Here is an 18,865-nt window from a genome sequence, read left to right as displayed (position 1 = left end):
TACCCAGCAGACTGCAATGCAAGTGATGTGACAGTGGCACGTGTGTTAGTGCTGGAGGGTCTGTGACTAATTATTGTTTCATTTTCCTAAACATAACACTTTGAAAGTGTACTCAATAGAGTCGTATCTAATAACTAGCAATGGAAAAATATCTATTAATACAAAATGACCAATACTAACATAAAATCAGTATCAATATTACCAATGAAAGGAGAAGAGCAACTGAAATAAGCTCCCCATATACGAGGGATATCCAGAAAAAAAGGTTACAACAGCTGTTAAAAATCGAAAAATGAATATATTTCAACCAAATTTACAGGGTATGTTCCAAAATATGTGTTTATTTCTCAACATAATCGCTGTCAACTTCAATGCACTTCTTCAGCCTGGGCACCAGCTTTTTTATACCCTCGTCGAATACGCTTCCGCTCCACCTCCGAAAGCCGCTTCTCCACTGTCTCCTTCACCTCCTCATCGTTGGAAAAACGTTTCCCACCCAAGAATTCTTTCAGTTTGGTGAAAAGGTGAAAATCTGAGGGCGCAAGGTCCGGGGAATAGGGTGGGTGGGTAACAATATCCCATCCAAAGGACACAAGCAGGTCCTGAGTCACACGAGCGGTATGGAGTCTGGCGTTGTCGTGAAGGAGGGACACGCCACGAGTCAGCATTCCCCTCCTTTTGTCTTTAATCTTTTTTTTCAATTTTTTTAGGGTCTCACAATATGTTTCAGCATTGATGGTGGTCCCTATGGTGCCATCTCTTTCAGATACAGTGGGTACGGAAACTATTCAGACCCCCTTCAATTTTTCACTCTTTGTTATATTGCAGAAATTTGCTAAAATCATTTAAATTAATTTTTCCCTCATTAATGTAAACACAGCATCCCATATTGACAGACAAAAAAAAGAATTTTTGAAATTGTTGCAGATTTATTAAAAAAGAAAAACTGAAATCTCACCTGGTCCTAATTATTCAGACCCTTTGCTCAGTATTTAGTAGAAGCCCCCTTTTGAGCTAATACAGCCACGAGTCTTCTTGGGAAAGATGCAACAAGTTTTTCACACCTGGATCCTCTGCCATTCCTCCTTGCAGATCCTCTCCAGTTCTGTCAGGTTGGATGGTAAACGTTGGTGGACAGCCATTTTTAGGTCTCTCCAGAGATGCTCAATTGGGTTTAAGTAATGGGCTCTGGCTGACACCCAGGCACTGCTCATCACTTGTCCAATACAGTCCCCACAGTGAACATGGTGGTGGCAGCATGATGCTGTGGGGTGTTTTTCAGCTGCAGGGACAGGACGACTGGTTGCAATCGAGGGAAAGAAGAATGCGGCCAAGTACAGAAATATCCTGGACAAAAACCTTCTCCAGAGTGCTAAGGACCTCAGGCTGGGCCGAAGGTTTCCCTTCCAACAAGACAATGACCCTAAGCACACAGCTCAAATAACGAAGGAGTGGCTTCACAACAACTCTGTGACTGTTCTTGAATGGCCCAGCCAGAGCCCTGACTTAAACCCAATTGAGCATCTCTGGAGAGACCTAAAAATGGCTGTCCACCAACGTTTACCATCCAACCTGACAGAACTGGAGAGGATCTGCAAGGAGGAATGGCAGAGGATCCCCAAATCCAGGTGTGAAAAACTTGTTGCATCTTTCCCAAGAAGACTCGTGGCTGTATTAGCTCAAAAGGGGGCTTCTACTAAATACTGAGCAAAGGGTCTGAATACTTAGGACCAGGTGAGATTTCAGTTTTTCTTTTTTAATAAATCTGCAACAATTTCAAAAATTCTTTATTTGTCTGTCAATATGGGGTGCTGTGTGTACATTAATGAGGAAAAAAAAATAATTAAAATGATTTTAGCAAATTTCTGCAATATAACAGAGTGAAAAATTGAAGGGGGTCTGAATACTTTCCGTACCCACTGTATGTGAACAGAACCTGAACTGTCTCAACAAATTAGAAGAATACATGTGCCTCATCTCAACAAAATTGGTCTCCACAGGGGGGCCAAGTTGCTTCATATGGAAGGACAGACGGACGTGGAGTTTTTGCACATTGTAAGTTAGCTATAGCCTGTAGCAGATTACACTGGACAACAAACATTTTCCTTCCTGAACACTTTGTGTACTAATGCGGTATGACCAAAATTCTATATCACGGTATTTTTCAGAATTATCCCGGTTTCACGGTATTTTTTTCCCATATATGAGTGGATGTCAACCACAATTTCTACTACAATTACTACAGTAGACGGTCATGAGAATTGTACATTGTACAAAAAAACATTTTACTGTGCACACAAGTATTAATACAGGTGCATTTGCAGTCAAAATATAGAGCCTTTGTATTGAACTAATGTTGCAAACAACTTAACACTATAATTCTGACAACATATTTTCAACCATCCAAAGAGGCAAACGGTTCCTTTACCATGACAATGCCCTGGCACACACAGCTTTGCGAATTCACCAGTTTTTGACCAGTCAGGGCATGACACTCGTGCCCCACCCCCCTTCCTCATGGGACTTAGCCCCCCTGTGACTTTTTCTTGTTCCCCAGAATGAAAGGGTGCCGATTTAACAGTGTGGAGGACATGATCGCTGCTTTGCATCCCAGTTGAGGACTTCCAAAAATGTTCTGATCAGTGGAATAGGAGATTGGACAAATGTGTGTCTTCCAATGGTGGAGTACTTTGAAGGAGACTAGTAAATGTTTTGAAATATTTTAAATAAAATTAGGAGGCTCCGCCCTCTGCTCGCTTCGCTTGCCCACCCCCGGGGTTGGTTATCCGGATATACAATTTAAGGAAATTATTTTCATGGGAATTGTTACCTGCTGTTTTGATTCTGTGTTGCATCGCTTCTCCGTGATCATAAATATACACCTGACCGAATTGTGGTTTCTTCGAAATTAAACTTGTCGTAGCTTTAATTGTTGGAGGACCACAGATTCTCATGGCGTATGGTCCTGAATCGTGTAAATCTACGTTTTGAGCATTGAATGATGCGAACGCGAAAAGTTTATTGTAGACTCCGACATTTTTCCTGTAGTGTTTGTGGATTTCACTTTCACCAAACAACAAATCTTTTAATTTGCATGGATACGCCTCTTCATTGGGAAGAAACACTACCGTGATGGCCACACGAATTAGACGATCTACAGGTCTCTGACAATAGCTACATACTTCTGACATATCACCTATGTCCATATATTCAATCTCTTTTTTCTGTTCTGTTATTTCAGAGTAGTAATTTCCGTTTGTTTGCACTAATGCAATCTTTACTTTCATTTTTTTTTTTGATACTTTCATATTCTTTAACTTGTGTATCGCGCCAATGTTTTTTTTGAGCCTTACGAATGCCACTGCTTTCATAATCTCTAACCTGCTCTGCATGTGTATCACGCCAATGTTTTTGAACGTCTTTATGAAGTCTTTGATTTCTGACCCCATTTGAACCTACGAGGTTTTCAATTCCACTTGGGCCGGGCCGATTATTACTTTTCTTATTTTCATAATTTGCACATAGATTATTATTGTTCTTTTTTTGCCTTCTTCTCCCGCCAATGCTGTTGTGTCTGTGATCTTTCTTGTTCGCTTAATCGTTGACATGCCATCTAGAAAGTATACAATTGTTAAGAGCTGAGAGCACATGAAGTGTGTCTGCCCAAAGCATTCCAACATCTCAGAGGTTAGATGTCCGTGATCTTGTTTTAAATTGGTCGTTCTCGTGGGACGTCAAAGTGTCTTTCCGAGAAGGTCTTGTCTCGACCCAAGATTTTTTTTTTATTTAATAGAGAGATGATTGCTTTTGAAAAAGTCTCGTTATTTTGGGGCCCCCCTCGTAAATATAATAAACCTTAAAACACCTCTGACTTGGCTAAAGATGATTACAGTGAGGTCTGCTGAAACCTTTTAAGATTTGGTGCTTGCCCTTATTAATATCTAGCGTTTGACGGTGACCAAAATGGGCATTATTGGAAGTTTTTGGGACTACAGTGGAGTCTCGGGTCACGACCGTAATTTGTTCCAAAACTCTGGTCGCAACCCGATTTGTTCGTGACCCGAAGTAATTTCCCCCATAGGATTGTATGTAAATACAATTAATCCATTTCGGACCATACAAGCTGTATGTAAATATATATTTTTTTAAAGATTTTGAAGCACAAAAATGAGTTAATTAGTTAATATAATTAGTTAATTATACCATAGAATGCACAGTGTAATAGTAAACTAAATGTAAAAACACTGAGAAAACCTTGAACAGAGAAAACTCACATTGCAAGACTTCACGCTACAGCCTTATGAACACTTTTTTTTAATGAGTTTTAGGCACAGGGAAATAAAATGAACATTTGAAAAATCCGTAATTTATACAAAAACTAACCATAAACAAGCAAGAAAACTAACCTTGCATGAGTCGAGTTCTGGCGTGAAGGAAGTGAGGAGGAACTGGGTAGAGAAGAGATCACAGTTCTGAGTTAAAGTCCCTCTGCGCGATGCACATCTGACTGAGAACAATGTACTGTACAGGGAGAGACTGAACACGTGCGGAAATCACCGGCGCGTACGAACCGGAAGGGAAACTGGCTTGTTCGTCACCAGAGTGTGTGGTCGTGAACAGGTGCAAAAGCTGGGCGAACTTTTTGGTCGTAACCCGATTTGTACGTGTTCAGAGACGCTCGTGAACCGAGGTTCCACTGTACGTGCTTCAGAACTCTTTAATGCTTGGGATTCCCAGTTCACAAAATTTGCGACCCACCACCATTTATGCACAATAACAACTGGCATTCCAGTGGCTGAGAAACACCGTTTTAGACAGAGGAGGAAGAGGAGGTGGGGAGCATGTTGCACGTTGCTGCACCCACCACGTGGCGAACCACCTGGATTGAGATCCAAGTGCAGTCGTGCAACGGGTGACGCCTCAGCGCCACACTGAAGAGGGCGAGGTTTTTAACGGTGGCTGGAGTGCCAATCCTGCCATGAACCCCCATAGTTTTCCCTGCAAGTTTTAGACGGAACCCACGCTTAACTCATTTCAAGTTCATATCGTGCGTCTCCAATTTCCTATGTGTTGCAGTCAAATAAAAATTTCATTAGGTTACCTTGAAGCAGAATCATCAAAAAAAAAATTTTTTTTTCAGGAAGCCAACATTTTCAAACTAATTGTTCTTAGAAAATTTGTTGATTGATTATATGTGGACGTGGAGGGGGGGGAATGTTGGTCGTCCCCGTTTACTTCTTCAAAAGTTTAACAAAAATACAGGCGCAAAGGCAACCGAATAATAAACCGCTAGTTGGCTCAGTTCACGTTCACTTCAGGTTACAGGATCGAGTGACGCCACCCTCTGGCAGCTCGCAGTATATTGTGAAAAAAAAAAGCCAGGAGAGGCGGAGTCAGGTGCCCTAAGGGGGCGCCCCGTCTTCTGCTGGAGGGAAAAGGAGAGGACACAGTTAGGAACAGCGCCCCCCTTTGTCCCCGAGGTGGTACTTGTTATGTCCCGAATTTAACCCTGTGTTTCTTTAAAAGTTTGTACGTAGTTTTTTTACTAAAAGACAAGGCAGGATGGGTATAAAAAGAGGGTGTGGTGAACTGAGGGTTTGTGGGAAAAAGAAGGATGGAAATAAGAAAACATTTGGGCAAAACCCGTGTGTGACGGGTTTTTGTGCCTGGATACAACATTTTGGCAGAGTTCACGTTACCACCTCCTAACCCGTTCCTGACCTTCCCAGGTGAGCCTCCGGTGCCCTGGCAGAGATGGATCGAGTCGTTCGAACTATATTTGGTAGCCCTTGATGTTCAGGATATGGCGGATGTTAGGAAGAGTGCTTTGTTGTTGCACTGTTTGGGAGTAGAGGGACAGCGCATTTTCTCCACGTTGCAACCGGACGCACCTACGTATGCAGCAGCAAAGGCAGTATTAGCGGCATATTTCCGCTCTGGTCGCAGTGTCCTTATGCATCGTTTTCATTTTCGTCAACGACCACAACAGCCCGGTGAGTCGATAACTGGCGCAGCATTGTAATTTTGGAACCCTGCAAAACGAAATGATCCGCGATCAAATCATTGAGAAAACCAATTGCAATCAGCTGTGCGCCAGGTTACTGCTTGAACCCGACGACCTCACACTAGAGAGAACGGTGTCACTAGGAAAATGGACAGAAACCGCTGTTGCGGATGCGCAAAAGTTGCAAGGAGCGCACGCGGAGACTTCCAATCAAATCCCTGTGCACAAAGTCACAGCTGCGACTACATCGCAACGTTGTTCAAACTGTGGGTCAAATCAGCATAATACGAGGGCAGCCACATGCCCTGCACAAGGCCAGCGATGCCGCCGCTGTAATAAACTTAATCATTTCGCACGCTGGTGCCGGTCAGCTCTCGCACCTGTTACTGCACGTGGGTCTGCACGGGAGTATCGGCGTGCTCACTCGCCAGAACCTATAAATTGGGTGCAGCAGAACACACCGTTCTTAAAACACTGCATCTGCATGGTGGGTGGTGTGGAAATCCCACTCCTACTAGATACTGGTGCTAGAGTGTCTCTTTTAAATAAAACCACGTTTGACAGGTTTTTTTCTCATGTACCTGTTAAACCTGCAGCTGTACAACTCGCTGGCTATGACCAGTCTCCTATAAATGTCCTGGGTACAGTTAAAACATTCATCCACTTATGCAACAAACTGCGTCCAGCGATGGAGAGATGGGACACAAACTTCCGCGTGTGTGTACTTAAAAGAAAAGAATAGCCAGTGAGGCAGTAATGACGATTTTCTCCGGCCAATCAGTGACCATCAGAGTTTACACGTCACGTTTTGGTAACGGTTCGGCGCGTGGAACCTCGGCTGAGGTGGTACTAAAAAAAGGACCAGGTACTGTTCCCAGTGGAAAACCCCCCAAAAGTGAGCTGAACTGAACCGTGTCGTGCCGTACTATGCAGTGGAAAAGCGCCAATTTTTTGACTGTGAGTTACAAAGATAGAACCACTTCAGCAGTGTCTTTCCACATCACAACAGGTGAAGCTACATCTTTGGGGTTATCTTCCCAGACCTTTCCTGTTTCTTCACAAACTTATCATCGACCGCAAAGGGCACGGGTTCCCCCACATTGGCTCAGTGATTATGTAACAGAAGGTTAAGAAGGAAAAGGGGAGGGGTGGGGAAATGTTATGTCCAGAATTTAACCCTGTGTTTCTTTAAAAGTTTGTACTTTTTCTTAGAAAATTTGTTGATTGATTATATGTGGACGTGGAGGGGGGGAATGTTGGTCGTCCCCGTTTACTTCTTCAAAAGTTTAACAAAAATACAGGAGCAAAGGCAACCGAATAATAAACCGCTAGTTGGCTCAGTTCACGTTCACTTCAGGTTACAGGATCGAGTGACGCCACCTTCTGGCAGCTCGCAGTATATTGAGGAAAAAAAAGCCAGGAGAGGCGGAGTCAGGTGCCCTAAGGGGGCGCCCCGTCTTCTGCTGGAGGGAAAAGGAGAGGACACAGTTAGGAACAGCGCCCCCCTTTGTCCCCGAGGTGGTACTTGTTATGTCCCGAATTTAACCCTGTGTTTCTTTAAAAGTTTGTACGTAGTTTTTTTACTAAAAGACAAGGCAGGATGGGTATAAAAAGAGGGTGTGGTGAACTGAGGGTTTGTGGGAAAAAGAAGGTTGGAAATAAGAAAACATTTGGGCAAAACCCGTGTGTGACGGGTTTTTGTGTCTGGATACAACAGTACTACTTCCCCTCGAGGAGTCCTGAGGATGATCCACGGGTGTACATGTGCGACAATCATTAGATCCTCTACCGGTGCCTCTCTTCTTGTAAGTGATTTATTTTAATATAAAGAACACCAGAGTGCCTCTCTTCATGCCTTTGAATATTAGATAGATAGATAGATACTTTATTAATCCCATATTATCATCTTTTAATGGTTTGATGGGCACTAAATTTCTTTCTTTATTTATTTTTGTACCAGGAGGGATGCCTTTTAATTAGCTAGACCAACAAAGAGCTGAATTTAACAGTGAAGATGATGGAGGCCACCGGAAGACGCTTCTCTTAGCCTGATGTCTGTGCGCCGCACCAAGAATGACCACTGAACGCCTAAAGAGGATTAAATGAGCTCCTTTATAAGAAATTACATTTTTAAATTGCTGAAAATCGAGACGCTTTGAGGTGTAATCATTTGAAAAGTCTTTACCCTACTTCACAATTTCCTGGAAAAATGATGAAATCAAATAGGGGAGCCCTTGTTGGGGGTCTTGTTGGTGTCTCGGGCAGCGCCACACACACCTCTGAAGTGTAGCGAGTCTGCTATTTATTTTCATTAAGAAGGCAGAACTTTTATAATTTATGGAATTGTTCTTTAAGTCGTTACCCAGCCTGGCTGCTTTTCTAAATCTTAACGTTTGTAAAAGAAAAATGTCCAGACTTTCACACAACCATTTAAAATGAAACGTACTGAATATCCGCTTCCTATGGCTTTCTACTTTAGGCTGGTCTTATATGCACCATCTTTATTAAATTGTGGCTAATGTGTTAAATGTTTTGTAGTTTACATCATGCTTGGAGAGATTTTAAATTTAAGTGTTAATTTAAAACGTATTTAGATTTGTGAGTATTTAAACTGGGGCTGTGATTCCATGACAGATAAAGTGTGAAGGCAGCTAAACGTAACCGAATTATTAGCCAATCATGCTTAGAAGCAAAAGACAAATTATGACTTAAAAGCGCTCTGAGAAACAAAATATTTAAAAGATTGACAAAATTATAATTTTACCGCATATAAACAACGTGATTTTTTTTTTTTCTGTTTATTTGTGTGGATACAATTAGACGTGAAGAATTTCAAGAGACCCTCGTGTTGTCCACAAGAACGACAAGTGACCTGAACAGCAGAGTCGGACAAAAAAAAAAACGTAACCTCGGGTTTTCTTCCCTCGTTCTGTTTCTTAAAGAGACGCCAGTGTCTCCATGTTTACAGTACTAAACACAACAGGAAGTATGGAAGCTGGGGATTTTCCATGACTTTGAATGCACGTGTGACGTCTGCAGAACTTCGTCTGTGCCCCACTCTTCCTCAGGCCGCTCACCACATTGTGACGTGTGGCACTGTCGACTTCTTCAGGGCGTTTTCTGCCATACAGATCGGTCGTTCGGTTTGTTCAGTTGCTTTACTTTGCACAAACACCTTCACGTTCACCTTATTAATAACGGCGGGTTCGTTTTTAAACTTCCTCCGTCAGTCTATGGATTTGCTTCACCTTTAACAATGACTAAGAGTTCTGCTAAAAGTAACGTATAGAGATGTCATTTATTTACGGTGTGATGCTTTTTTGAATGTTAAAAATTCCATATTTTAAATACTTGTGATTATATTTAATAATAATAACATTTGTCTACCATGCTATATTGTGTTTATAAGCCTATATGTAATCTCTCTACCTTGATTAAGCTTCAGCTTAAAGACACATAAATATCTGGACCAAAACGTTTGCACTTTGCTTATGCACTTCCTTGTAAAAACATTTATTTTTAAGGTTTTGTTTGTTTCCTTAAAATATGTTTTGACTGATTTTAAATAAATAAAACTATTTTTGTAATGTCATAAATTCAGTCGTACGTGGCTTCCTTGCAACGTTTTTGTTTTGTTTTGCTATGTCTCGACCTCCATTTTGGATCCTCAGATGCCGCCATTTTGATTCCCATTCTTGTGCTGTGTTCCATTTGAAGCAGGAAGTCAGAAATGTTTCAGTTCCTACTGGAACGCCCCCTCAAGTCGGATTTCCAACTCTGAAAACACGGGGATGATTTGTCAAGTCTAAGTCTGTCCAACTTTTAGTCCAAAATGGCGGCGTACACAGCAAATTTTAGTGAAAGGCGCATTATTGGGTATTATGCTGCGTTCCATTTGGAGTGGGAAGTCAGAATTTCTGTGTTCCAAGACTAAATGTTCAAATGGAATACCTCAAGAAGTTGGATTTCCAATTCAAAAACTCTGCGCTGGTCTGTCAAGTAAGTCCTAGTTTGTTTGACTTCAGATCATGGCGTCAATTCAAAATGGTGACGTACACCGCAAACGTTTGTGAAAACGGTAGTATTATATGCTGTTTATTATGTTGCATTCCATTTGAATTGGGAAGCTGGAATATTCAACTGCAGTGCCCTCCTTCAGTCAGATTTTCAACTTGGAAATTTTGGGCTGGTCTGTCAAGCCCAAGTTTGTTCAATTTCAGATCATGATGTCAATGCAAAATGGCGACATACTCTGAAAACATTAGGGAAAGCTGTAGTATTGTACTGTTTATTATGGTGTGTTCCGCTTGAAGTTTCTAGTTGGAATGTTCAACTGGAATGCCTTCACAAGCCACATTTCCACCTCGGAAACTCAGGGCTGATCTGTCAAGTTGGAAATTTTCTGACTTCAGACCATGACGTCAGTCCAAAATGGTGACGTACACCGCAGGCGTTAGTGAAAGCTGTCCTTTTATTAAATCTCATTAAATCTGTCGTACACACAGTGCTATCCATGGACATGTTGCTGCGGTGTTTGGCTGTGCAAAATACACTCACCTAAAGGATTATTAGGACCACCATACTAATACGGTGTTTGACCCCCTTTCGCCTTCAGAACTGCCTTAATTCTACGTGGCATTGATTCAACAAGGTGCTGAAAGTATTCTTTAGAAATGTTGGCCCATATTGATAGGATGGCATCTTGCAGTTGATGGAGATTTGTGGGATGCACATCCAGGGCACGAAGCTCCCGTTCCACCACATCCCAAAGATGCTCTATTGGGTTGAGATCTGGTGACTGTGGGGGCCATTTTAGTACAGTGAACTCATTGTCATGTTCAAGAAACCAATTTGAAATGATTCGAGCTTTGTGACATGGTGCATTATCCTGCTGGAAGTAGCCATCAGAGGATGGGTACATGGTGGTCATGAAGGGGTGGACATGGTCAGAAACAATGCTCAGGTAGCCCGTGGCATTTAAACGATGCCCACCAACCACTTTATTAGGTACACCTTGCTAGTTCCAGATTGGACCCTCTTTTGCAATCAGAACTGCCCCCATTTTTCACAGCACTGATTCTCAACAAGGTGCCTGAAACATTCCTCATGGATTTTGGTCCATATTGACATGATAGCATCACACAGTTGCTGCACATCCATGATGTGAATCCACCATTCCACCACATCCCAAAGGTGCTCTACTGGATTGAGATCTGGTGACTGTGGAGGCCATCTGAGTCCAGTAAACTCATCGTCATATTCAAGAAACCAGTTGGAGATGATCTGAGCTTTCTGACGTGGCGCGTTATTCTGATAGAAAGGAGCCATCAGAAGATGGCAGTCATAAAGGGATGGACATGGTCAACAACAATACTCAGGTAGGCTGTGGCTTTTAAACGATGCCCAATTGGTACTAAGGGGCCTAAAGTGTGCCGAGAAAACATCCCCCCACACCATGACACCAGCACCACCAGCCTGCACAGTGGTAACAAGGCATGATGGATCCATGTTCTCATTCTGTTTACGCCAAATTCTGACTCCACCATTTGAATGTCTCCACAGAAATCGAGACTCATCAGACCAGGCAACATTTTTCCAGTCTTCAACTGTCCAATTTTGGTGAGCTTGTCCAAATTGTAGCCTTTTTTTCCTATTTGTAGTGGAGATGAGTGGTACCCGGTGGGGTCTTCTGCTGTTGTAGCCCATCCGCCTCAAGGTTGTGCGTGTTGTGGCTTCACAAATGCTTTGCTGCATACCTCGGTTGTAACGAGTGGTTATTTCAGTCAAAGTTGCTCTTCTATCATCTTGAATCAGAGGAGACGTAATCCCTCTTCCGGTCCTTCTGGGCATCCTGACTGGGTACTGCCCCCAGCCGCTCGCCACAGCAGTTAATGGCAACAGGAGTGAAACTACTAGTGCACAATCATCACGGTCCTCCAGAGTTGGATAAGAAAATTGTCTGCTGCAAAATAATAACCTATAAAGGGGGTTTACTTTAAGACCATTTTGAGTAGAAGTGGACATTAGATTACATCAGAGCTCTTTATTGTCAGACTGCATAGCGAAATTCTTGTGCCACAGATGTGGAGATGTACAAATAAATAAATAAGAGTAGCAGAAGATAAATAAATAAATAAATGAATAAATAAATATGCAAACTCCAGGCAGGGAGGACCCGGGACTCGAACGCCGCTCTCCTTACCGCGAGCCAGCAGCGCCACCCCTGTGCTTCTCCGCTAACAGAACACAAACTGAATATTCCATTGACATCTCCAGGAATATAAAGACTTAAAGGCAGGCGGCCTGTGACTTTCTGCTGAAACGAGTTAATATTTACAATGTCATCATCCACCCTAATGTGTAAATATTAGGCTTTGATTTGATAATGTATTTGTAAGCTTTTTCTCTTTACTTGGAGAATTGTTAATCCATTATTTATGCATATCACTGATCGTTGAGAGTTGCTCTGGGATTTTTGTGGTGAATTGAGGGCGAGTGCTGGTCACTGAGCCCCTTAACTGATTTTAATTGTGAGACGGCAGCATTCTGATTGTACGGCTGCTCTGGGTGTAGTCGGATTCCATAGAGGCAGCACATTTGTTTGATCAGAAGTTTCAGTTTACTGTTTTATCGATTCAATTCAAAAGGTGCACCCGTTTGATTGGTTGTTAAACCAAATATCTGATCAGCCAATCGCATGGCAGCATATCGGCCTGTAGACATCATCAAGACGACCTGCTGAAGTTCCAGCCGAGCGTCAGAATCGGGGTGGAAGGGGACTGAAGTGACTGGCTGTTGGTGCCAGACGGGCTTCTCTGAGTATTTCAGAAACTGCTCATCTACTGGGATTGTCACACACAACCATCTCTAGGATTTACAGAGAGTGGTCTGAAAAAGGGAAAATATCAGTGAGCGGCCGTTCTCTGGGTGAAAATGAGGTCAGAGGAGAATGGCCAGACTGGTCTGATCTGACAGAAAGGCAACAGGAACTCAAACAAGCACTCGTTACAACCGAGGTGTGCAGCAGAGCAGCTCTGAACTCACAACACATCAAAACATGAAGCAGGTGGGCTACAATAGCGGGAGACCCCACCGGGTGCCACTCCTGTCAGCTAAGAACAGAAAACTAAGGTTACAATTCAAAAGCAAAATTGGACAACAGAAGATTGGAAGAATGTTGCCTGGTCTGATGAGTCTCAATTTCTGCTGCAACATTCAGATGGTAGAGTCGGAATTTGGTGTCAACAACATGAAAGTATGGATCCATCCTGCCTTGTATCAACAGTTCAGGCTGGTGGTGGTGGTGTAATGGTATGGGGGATATTTTCTTGGCACACTTTGGGCCCCTTAGTACCAATTGGGCATCGTTTAAAAGCCACAGCCTACCTGAGTATTGTTGTTGACCATGTCCATCCCTTTATGACTGCCATCTTCTGATGGCTCCTTTCTATCAGAATAACGCGCCACGTCGGAAAGCTCAGATCATCTCCAACTGGTTTCCTGAATATGACGATGAGTTTACTGGATTCAGATGGCCTCCACAGTCACCAGATCTCAGTCCAGTAGAGCACCTTTGGGATGTGGTGGAATGGTGGATTCACATCATGGATGTGCAGCAACTGTGTGATGCTATCATGTCAATATGGACCAAAATCCATGAGGAATGTTTCAGGCACCTTGTTGAGAATCAGTGCTGTGAAAAATGGGGGCAGTTCTGATTGCAAAAGAGGGTCCAATCTGGGACTAGCAAGGTGTACCTAATAAAGTGGTTGGTGTGTGTGTTTATATATATCTATACTAATAAAAGGCAAAGCCCTCACTCACTCACTCACTGACTCGTCACTAATTCTCCAACTTCCTGTGTAGATAGAAGGCTGAAATTTGGCAGGCTCATTCCTTACAGCTTACTTACAAAAGTTTGGCAGGTTTCATTTCGAAATTCTACGCATAACGGTCGACAACGTCCGCCATGTTGAACTTTCTTATTTACATTAGTATTTGCAGGACTTCTGCAGGCATCTGTCAAGAGTTGTAAGAAGAAAAACAAAATGAAGACTTTGGAGTGGCCTAGTCAAAGTCCTGACCTGAATCCAATTGAGATGCTATGGCATGACCTTAAAAAGGCGCTTCATGCTAGAAAACCCTCAAATAAAGCTGAATTACAACAATTCTGCAAAGATGAGTGGGCCAAAATTCCACCAGAGCGCTGTAAAAGACTCATTGCAAGTTATCGCAAACGCTTGATTGCAGTTATTGCTGCTAAGGGTGGCCCAACCAGTTATTAGGTTCAGGGGGCGATTACTTTTTCACACAGGGCCATGTAGGTTTGGATTTTTTTTTCTCCCTAAATAATAAAAACCATCATTTAAAAACTGCATTTTGTGTTTACTTGTGTTATATTTGACTAATGGTTAAATGTGTTTGATGATCAGAAACATTTTGTGTGACAAACATGCAAAAGAATAAGAAATCAGGAAGGGGGCAAATAGTTTTTCACACCACTGTATATATAAAATCTTTTTTTAAATGTATAGAGTATGTGTAATGTTAGAATACAATCTTGCATGGCAAGTATATACATGTCACATTTGTGAAGAAATAACTTGGACTTGTAAAGATACCAAACTTATCCTTTAACAAATTTAGCTCCATCTTTTGTCTTCAACTCGTCATCTACAGATCCCTATTGTTACCTGTTAAAACAGATCGTCCACGTCAGGCAGCAGACATCTTTCCATTGTAAAACAATCTTTCTACGCTGTTGTTATAGTCATTTTGAGCTTCTTCTGTCTTTTTCTTTAATGCACAATCTTGGAGTTTAACAACTAAGCATTTCACTACATCTAACTGTATTTGATTTGAACATTAAACCCAGTTAACAGTAGTGATTGATGCCATTTTTCCTTTTGCGAAAAGGTGATTTTCTATTGCATTGAGTAAACTGAATGAGAATCTGGACGTTAAACAGAAATTCGTTTGCTCCTCACATCCTATTTTCTTTTTTACTTTCTGCTTTTTCTTCAACGGTTAACTTGATGTGGCTCACAGGTTGTGGGTGTGGCCAAAAGCTCCTATCTACATAAGGGGCGTTGTCATGCAGTAAAATTAGAAAATCGTATGCAAATTAGACTCCATGATTTTTCAATACTAACTCATAAAACTCAAGGAACGCTTTTAAAACTAGCCTGTCAAATGACACGCGGTGATATAAACCCTTTAATGAAATCAAAGACGGCTCCCTTTCCGTTCGTGTAAAAACGGCGCAAATCTGACAGTTGTGACTTCCAGGAGTAGCCGCACGTGACCGGCACCGGCAAGTTGACTTGCGCTCAGCCATTGGCTGCTTGTGCCTTCAGGTTTCAGCAGCTGCTTATTGGCTTGTTTATGTTCCCCATCTCGGTATATGCTTTGCCATCACCTATTGGCTCAATTGGGCGGCTTAACCAACCCTTTTTTACGGAAAGTCCTCCCCCTGCGGCTACCTATTGGTCTAAAATGAAGACGTCAGCACCCACTCATTCCTCCACCTTCGCTCTCGCAGCTGCTCTGGAAGCTGGCGTCGGCGACATGGCGCTACGCCGCTGCTGGTCGTGCGTTAGTGACTATCGATATTGGCTACTTTTAGTCGCCCTTGTGCTTGTTTTTAATCCATTGCGATGTGCTACGACTCGGCTGTACTCGAGCACGGACCCGTTAACCATCCTGACCAGCGAGACGTTGAAGAAGAACCTGCAGAACTCGTCGACCGCTTGGCTGGTGCAGTTTTACTCGTCCTGGTGCGGGCATTGCATCCAGTACGCGCCGACGTGGAGCGCTTTGGCCGGGGATGTTAAAGGTGCCTCTCGTTGTTTTATTTACTATGGGTTGGCTTTTTTGGGGGGCAAGGGATGCTGCGGTGGGCGGGGGCGTGAAGGATTGTCCTTTGTACGCCGCTGCTCTGGAGTGAACAACCCTTTCTTTGTTTTCGCCGATAAGTCGTCGTTTCTTGTTCTTTCTTATCACTCTGATATTTATAAAAAAATATTCTTTGCTAGAAGTGGTTATCTGCAATTTCAAATGGCTACACGAGCATTTGTTCCCTTGGCTGTAACTTGATGTGCGTTTGTGGACATCAGTGGTTTGCACGTACGCACCTGTGCCCGTTCACTCCACCCATCTCCGCACACCTGCGATCCGCACCGTTGGTAGCTGTTTAAACCCTCTTTAGGATTAGCCGGAAAAAATGTTCGAAATGAAATTCGCTTATCCCTGCAGATTTATACCCCTCAAACAAAGTTCCAGAACATTCACTAAACTCTCCTCAGTTCTTTGCACTGATGCCCTTCCTCTCCGCAGTCATACCATAAACGCGGTGACATTCGGAAACCCGCTTTAGCCAGTTCAGGGTGGCCTGGTGTCTGAGCCAGTCCTGAATGGGGAGACCAGCCCCACTGCAAGGTCATGGAATTAGTTAAATGGTTACAGAGAAGCTTGGGCAGAGGAGATAAATGTAAACGTGTTAGGTGTGGGAAGTAGAAATGTTAAATTTGAAGTTCTAACGGGAAGTTTCAAAGCTTGATAGAACCTCCTGAGAGAAGCACTTTGGACCAGGGGCAGATTAACTAACATGTAGCATTGAGCCTCCATGACTGTCCTGTTACTTTGTACCTTAAGTTAGTGACCCGTCTGTCCCCACCGTGCAGCACTTGATAGATAGATAGATACTTTATTTATCCCAAGGGGAAATTCACAAAATCCAGCAGCAGTATACTGATACAAAGAAACAATATTAAATTAAATAGTAATAAAAATGAAAAAAATAAAATTAATGTTACCATTTACTCCCCCGGGTGGAATTGAAGAGTCGCATAGTGTGGGGGAGGAACGATCTCCTCAGTCTGTCAGTGGAGCAGGACGGTGACAAAAGTCTGTCACTGAAGCTACTCCTCTGCCTGGAGATGACACTGTTCAGTGGATGCAGTGGATTCTTCATGATTGACAGGAGTTTGCTTAATGCCCGTCTCTCTGCCACAGATGTTAAACTGTCCAACTTTATGCCTACAATGGAGCCTGCCTTCTTAACAAGTTTGTCCAGGCGTGAGGCGTCTTTCATCTTTATGCTGCCACCCCAGCACACCACCGCGTAGAAGAGGGCACTCGCCACAACCGTCTGGTAGAACATCTGCAGCATCTTACTGCAGATGTTGAAGAATGCCAACCTTCTCAGAAAGTATAGTCTGCTCTGACCTTTCTTACATAGAGCATCAGTATTGGCAGTCCAGTCCAATTTGTCATCCAGCTGCACTCCCAGATATTTAAAGGTCTGCACTCTCTGCACACAGTCACCTCTGATGATCACAGGGTCCGTGAGGGTCCTGGTCCTCCTAAAATCCACCACCAGCTCCTTGGTCTTGCTGGTGTTAAGGTGTAAGTGGTTTGAATCGCACCATTTAACAAAGTCTTTGATTAGCTTCCTATACTCCTCTTCCTGCCCATGATGTACATGATATACATGACGTTACGTTTAATGTGCCAATGTAATGCGATGGGCCGTAGATATTGTGCCCTCTCCGAGACGCCAATCTAGACCACCCATTGGATATCTGCAACAGTACTGAATGAATAAGCCGTGTGCATCACAATGTGGGCAGTAAGGTCACTTGTGTCGTTACCTACAGCTGGTGACCACAGATGAAAGTAGTAACGGTACTCGTGTACTAAACGGACGGCACTTCCTACCCATTCTAGTGTTGGGCGCCGGTGGGGGAGGCGCCCCAGTTGATTAATTTTTGCAGTTTAAATTATTAGACTGACCGACCCCAACCACAAACACTATCCTTAAAGTTAGTGGCAGTGGAGCATAGTGGCCTATAGGTCCCGAATGTTAATGTCCCCTTTGGGTGCCTAATGTTAAAAATGAAAATCCGATTTGCGTCACGATAATAGAAAAGGGTACTAGCTGTCCTTACCGTCCATTTAGTCCACGAGTACTGTAGTAGCTTAGAGAGACCAGTAAATCGAGAGCTTCACCGTTCAACTCTTCACCATGGTGGACCACGTGGTTGCAGATGCTGCTCAGACCTCCCTTCTGCTGCCACTAGTGAGCAAAATCCTGAGATCTACGTAAACTCCTCCACTTGTGGCAGCACCTCATCCCCAGTCTGGAGAGGGCATTCTACCCTTTTTTGGCTGAGAACCATCACCTTGGACTTGGAGGTGCAGATCCTCATCCTGGCGGTGACGAAACTAGCAGGGCATCTGCGAAACAGACGGAGGGGACACGCAAACCGAGCAATTCCATGTATTTGGCCAATGCTTTTATACAAAGTGTCTTACATTATTTTAGATCCATCCATTATCCAACCCGTTATATCCTAACTATAGGGACACGGTTGGTCTGCTGGAGCCAATCCATTGGATATATTTCTTTTATTTTTCCAACGGGTGAATCAATCAATCAACATTTCTTTATATAGCACATATTCATACAAAAAAAAATGTAGCTCAAAGTGCTTTACAAAATGAATAGAAAAATAGAAGACACAATAAAAAATAAACAAAAGGCAACATTAATTAACATAGAATAAGAGTAAGGTCTGATGGCCAGGGTGGACAGAAAAAACAAAAAAAAAACTCCAAAAGCTGGAAAAAAAAAATAAAATCTGTAGGGGTTCCAGACCACGAGACCGCTCTGGGCAATCTACCTAACATAAGTCAAACAGTCCTCTTTGTATTTAGGGTTTTCATGGAAGGACCTGATGATGATGGTCACGTAGACTTCTGGCTTTCAGTCCATCAATGTTGGTGCATCATGAAGCTTTGAGTTTCACCGCCAACCGGAAAAAGAAACCGTGTCAGTGGTGGCGTTTGAACCCACGACCT

At 43.0% G+C, this 18,865-nt stretch overlaps 2 protein-coding genes across 3 annotated transcripts in view; both read left to right on the top strand.

Annotated features, from left to right (window-relative positions):
• LOC120535086 (centrosome-associated protein 350) overlaps window positions 1-9,569 on the top strand; it is a 192,274-nt gene extending 182,705 nt beyond the window's left edge. For both annotated transcript variants that reach the window (XM_039762643.1, XM_039762642.1), the window contains exon 21: window positions 7,965-9,569. The gene's annotated coding sequence lies outside the window, so the exon portion shown is untranslated. The remainder of the gene's footprint in view (window positions 1-7,964) is intronic.
• A 5,943-nt stretch (window positions 9,570-15,512) lies between these two features.
• The window catches only part of qsox2 (quiescin Q6 sulfhydryl oxidase 2), a 105,786-nt gene continuing 102,433 nt past the window's right edge, over window positions 15,513-18,865 (top strand). Inside the window, exon 1 of the mRNA XM_039762641.1 lies at window positions 15,513-15,839. Within this exon, the coding sequence (XP_039618575.1) occupies window positions 15,572-15,839 (268 nt within the window). The 5' untranslated portion in view covers window positions 15,513-15,571. The remainder of the gene's footprint in view (window positions 15,840-18,865) is intronic.

The sequence above is a fragment of the Polypterus senegalus genome, chromosome 9 (genome assembly GCF_016835505.1).
Source record: "Polypterus senegalus isolate Bchr_013 chromosome 9, ASM1683550v1, whole genome shotgun sequence".
Classification (NCBI taxonomy): domain Eukaryota; kingdom Metazoa; phylum Chordata; class Cladistia; order Polypteriformes; family Polypteridae; genus Polypterus; species Polypterus senegalus.
This window is presented reverse-complemented; position numbering and strand designations above follow the sequence as displayed.